At 40.0% G+C, this 5,269-nt stretch overlaps 1 protein-coding gene across 1 annotated transcript in view; it reads right to left on the bottom strand.

The window, feature by feature from the left end:
• ASPH (aspartate beta-hydroxylase) overlaps positions 1-2,104 on the bottom strand; it is a 102,809-nt gene extending 100,705 nt beyond the window's left edge. Inside the window, exon 1 of the mRNA XM_009889784.1 lies at positions 2,089-2,104. Within this exon, the coding sequence (XP_009888086.1) occupies positions 2,089-2,104 (16 nt within the window). The remainder of the gene's footprint in view (positions 1-2,088) is intronic.
• Between the last annotated feature and the right edge of the window lie 3,165 nt (positions 2,105-5,269).

The raw sequence follows: 5,269 nt of genomic DNA, 5'->3' as shown, positions 1-5,269 counted from the left end.
AAAAGATGCTTGTGGCTTTTCTCCGAAGTTCAAGGTCTGTTCTTCTGCCTCCTGATACTACTGCTTCAAGGCTAGCACTTGGCCACAGTTTCACGTCTACCAGCCTATTCCACTTCATTCCCTTCTAAGCATCAGCCTTTGCCCGTTCAGCCACAATTTTATTTCCATAACTAGGACTGATTATTTCTTATGTATTTTTAAATACCTGAGGAACAGTATTGTGGTAATATAATAAGGTAAGGAGTTAACTTTATCACACTAACGGCAAATAATGTTTGATGTATTTATCAACACTGATCATGGAAAAAGACAAAAAATACTCTCAACAGCTAAATATCAACATGATTGCTTTTTTAGAATAAAGTGGAGTAGCTCTGAAAGATGACTAATGAGAGATTGGTGATTGACTGATTTCTGTAATAGATAATATAAAGAAGTACTTTCAGACCCTGCTTGCTATCAGGTTCATGGCTGTAATAAACTAACCTTTTATTACATTCATTGTGTTCAGACCAATAAAAAGAAAACAAGCTGACTCACGTCAGCTCTTACTCAGATCATCATTTTATTGAAAAAAAAATACATTATTTTATTAAGGCTACTCCTAACAAAGACCAAATACCAACTATCTAGTTTCTTCTCTATATTAAACACGAAGTTGCCTTGGTACAGGCTGTCCAGTAATATTCAGAGAGAAACTGAGACAACTTAGCCTCACCTCAGGCATGTATCGCTTGCTACTGCACAGTACCCTAATTACATATGTGCAAGGTCCATATACGTAACTCACCATAACATCTCTCATGGGAAAAATGTACAGGTAGTCTGAAAATAGAGGCAAAGACAAGCAGCGTGTACCAGTACATTCAGAAATATGATCAACTGTATATGAAAATTATTTAATGTACTCTTGAGCTGGAAATTTTAATATTCAGAAATAAACAATTATACTATGTAACAGCAGAACTTCAGTACTCTTGTGTTCCAATGCAGTCAATGTAAGCCTTGTATGTATTTAAAATGAAACCTTAAGGCTAAAAACATTTTAAATTATTTCAGGTTACAACTATGTTCTAGAGCAAGCTAGGTATTAGAAGAAGCAAATAGGAAAGAGAATATTACTATATTTCACACTTATTTACCTTACTGTTTTCTACTATTTACTGCTAGTTGCCTCTGAATAAAGGGGCTTTACTTATTAGAAGAAAAGAACAGAAAAATGAAAAAAAAACAGACAACTTAAGTAATGAAGCATAGCTGTTTATATTTCTTCCGGTCTAAAAGACTGTTTCATGCAAATCCCTCAAAAACAGATTCTTTTCAAAACTCTTGAAAAATTCTGCCAAGAATTCAACCATGGCACCTTGATCAGGCAACACTTTAATATATATGGGAAGTTACGTAACATAAAATTTACCTATGCTCTGCACAGATAACCCTACACATAGGGTCAGAACAAAACATTGCAAGGACTGATGCTGGCTCAGATCTCATTCCAGACGGTTAATTCTCGATTCAAGCCCTTTCCCTGCACATGCTGCCAGCCATGTCAGAAGTAGGTCACTTGCCATATCTGGTAAGCCTGTGCTTACACCACCAGATGTCTTTATGCAGACATCAGAAAGTCTTAAAGTGTACTCTATTCCTCAACGGCAAATCTTTAAAAGTCCTATACCTCACCCACCCCGCATTTAGAGTCACGCCTAGATAAAGATGTATGAAAACCTTTTTCCTTTTACTTTAGCTTACATTAAAGAGACCTTGTAATTTTACATACTCCAAAATCTACTTTAAAGCCAGATATATGAAGAAAAAACAATGTGTCTTATGTTAGTGTGTGCCTTACTCAAGCAAAAACGGAGTTACAATTAACCATCTGCCATAAACTCATGAAATACCTCTACTCCACAGAACATTTAATCAAAAAGAACAGAGGCAGCCTGTAACGAAGACTAGAATAGCGAACTGGCTAGAAAACACCAACATACCACAGTAAGCCAGCTATTTTGATGATTATAAAATCAGACATAGCCAGTATTTGCAACTACGCATTTTCCACTTGTTCACAAAAAAACGTTAGGATTGTACCTGTGTCGTCAGCCATAACATTGGTTCTCGATTTCCAGACAAAGTGAGTGTGTCGATATCTCCAAAAATTAATGTTGAAGGAAGAACAACAAACGATTAATCCTCACTGTAGTCTTGCAACAGAAGCAAACAAGTTTCCTAAAGCCAGCTCAGCTGGAACCCGAAACTGGACCCAAGAGAAACCTCTCCTCCAAATCTATTTTTAGAGCAGTTACCCTCAGGAGCCAAACGCTTTCAGAACTCATATGGCAATCTAGTTCTGACGACAATCAAATTCACTTACTCCTCCTAACACAGCATCCTGGGTAGTTGATCCTTTCCCCTCCCCTTAATCCTCCAACATCAAACACAGCAGCGAATGAAACCGAGCACATTGTGCCGTAGTATCTTTGCTGCAATGTATGCCTCAGTGCCTGAGCTCTGAGGACATTAAATCCACCAGCATGATCTGAAACACAAGTCTGGACACAAAGCTTGCCTGCTTGCATTTGTTAAGTTGGCCCTCACCCAAGAAACTTTCTCCATGTTGGCACTCCTCTACCAGGCTTCCTGTAGAGACTGCTCATTTGAAACTTGCTAACTACTTTAAGAATAAAAGACAGCTAATTTCTAAAATTTGAGGTTTGAGTCTTCCAGAAGAGTTACTTGAAATCAACCACAGGCATTCTTGCCAAAGAATTTTCAGATCAGAACTGTTCCCCCGGTAAGCGACATACTGGTTTCTAGCAGACCCAAAGAAGGGTTACTGATAGCTTTGCCAAAGCAAAGCCTGTTTCCCTAGAGTGCAATACATCACATGCCATAAAGGCAAACCAGGCAAAATTTCTGTTGCGTATTTGTTAAAAGTAGCAGAGCTGTTGATTTTGCTTTGTTGCCCTCCCTTTCCAGAAATGACTAACACAGACTCATCTCACTCACCCCTCCTTTGAATTCTGACAGTATGCACACTACCTGTACAATTTAAAGCTAACACAGATGACTAATGATCAACATACTCTCTTCATCTTATGGACCAGAAAGGGAGGAAAAAAATCCACTAATACACTATTCAACTTATTTACATTAATTTTAGCAAACTACTCTTTTCCCTGCTGCATTTCAAACAAAAGCCAGCTCCTCTTGGGTGGGAGGAAGACAGAAACAAACTTATGTCTCATTAACAGCAACCCTAATAAAAACTTCAGGATCTAGCACTCTGCCCTTCCTCCCCCATGCTTCTTCAAATAACATAGCCATCAGGTAGATGGAGAGAACAGTAGACTGTTACACCTACTTTGAAAAACAACATATACCTCATGTGGTTTTAACATCCAGCAACCAATTCCCAAGTGCAATTCCTAATAGCTCAAGGGAGAAAAAGCGAGAAATAACGCCCAACTGCATTTAAGACTTTGCAAATGGATTTAAAGAAACTACAAGCAGTTGATGCTATACTGTGTATCTTCTATAGCGTATCTTTTAACTACTTTTAAAGCCACTTGAATGCATCAAACAGAACAGATGTTTCAAGAAAGACCTCATGACTAGTACATTTGAGCAACTTACCTGATGCACAAGTGATTTAGAGCAAGACAGGAGGAAAATTTAAACAAAGCATAAAAATCACCAATGTACAGAGAAATCAACAGCTTATTAAGTGAAATATTTTTACATGCAATTATATGTAGTCCACTGCACATAAAACCTACGTTGTTTTGACAGGCATTAGATTAGATAATTTGTTGCAACTTCAATTCGGCTGCACCTGCATTTGCAGATACCAGATCTTACTACAAGTGAATTCATAGAGCATACAACCGATACATATGAACCTGAAGTTCGTATTATATGTATTGTGGGGAGATTGCTGCAAACTAGATCTTACCTGGCTGAATACCCGTAAGCAGTTGCAGTATAATTTTCTGTTTCATTTCCCTCAAACCTAATTACATCTATTCAGGGACAACAGCACAACAAATAAAAGCAAAGTGAGTGGAGACAGTCGAGAAATTAATTTCAAATGTACACTCCCAATCTGAACTAACATACATATGCTGACCTTTAACCAAATACCCACAGCCTTATATTGCACCCTTTAAAAATCAATCGATTGCAAGAACATGTATTCCCAAGAAATGACAAACATCCTCCTTCCTGAAAAGGGAGGCTACAGCTAAAATGGGGAAATTCTTCAGACTCATCAAAAGGAAGATGGACCAAAGGGTGACAAAACTAATCCTATACCCCATGAACAGCATATGTTAATGCACCCCTTGAAAAATGCAGCTTACATATGTATCTCTCCGTCTGCTATAGTTCCAAATATGAAACAACATAATTTTGGTTAGTTTTGTGAAAGAAAAAGGTTAAAATGAATAGATTTACAATTAAAATACAATTCAAGAATGGGATAGCTAAGTCAAAAGCATAGACTTCTTGCAAGATCTCGTTCTACTGTGTTCAAACCAAGCAGAACAGCTTGTGATACCAAGCTGTTTGGTGAGGTAGACACGCTGGAGGGGAGGGATGCCATCCAGAGGGACCTGGACAGGCTGGAGAGATGGGCCCAAGCCAACCTCATGCAGTTCAACAAGGCCAAGTGCAAGGTCCTACATCTGGGTCAGGGCAATCCCAAGCACAAATACAGGCTCGGGGGGGAATGGCTGGAGCACCAGGAGAAGGACCTAGGCGTGCTGATTGACCAGAAGCTCAGCATGAGTCAGCAGTGTGCAATTGCAGCCCAGAAGGCCAACCGTATCCTGGGCTGCATCAAAAGAAGCGTGGCCAGCAGGGTGAGGGAGGGGATCCTGCCCCTCTACTCCACTCTCATGAGACCCCACCTGGAGTACTGCATCCAGCTCTGGAGTCCCCAACATAAGAAGGACATGGACCTGCTGGAGCGTGTCCAGAGGAGAGCCACAAGGATGATCCGAGGGCTGGAGCAGCTCTCCTATGAGGAGAGGCTGAGAGAGTTGGGGCTGTTCAGCCTGGAGAAGAGAAGGCTCCGGGGAGATCTTATTGCGGTCTTCCAGTACCTAAAGGGGGCCTACAGGAGAGCTGGGGAAGGACTTTTTACTAGGGCATGTAGTGACAGGATGAGGGGGAATGGCTATAAACTGGAAGAGGGCAGGTTTAGATTAAACATTAGGAAGAAGTTTTTCACTTTGAGGGTTGTAAGGCACTGGAACAGGTTGCCCAGAGA

This window comes from Charadrius vociferus, unplaced genomic scaffold (assembly GCF_000708025.1).
Source record: "Charadrius vociferus isolate BGI_N301 unplaced genomic scaffold, ASM70802v2 scaffold167, whole genome shotgun sequence".
NCBI lineage: Eukaryota > Metazoa > Chordata > Aves > Charadriiformes > Charadriidae > Charadrius > Charadrius vociferus.
This window is presented reverse-complemented; position numbering and strand designations above follow the sequence as displayed.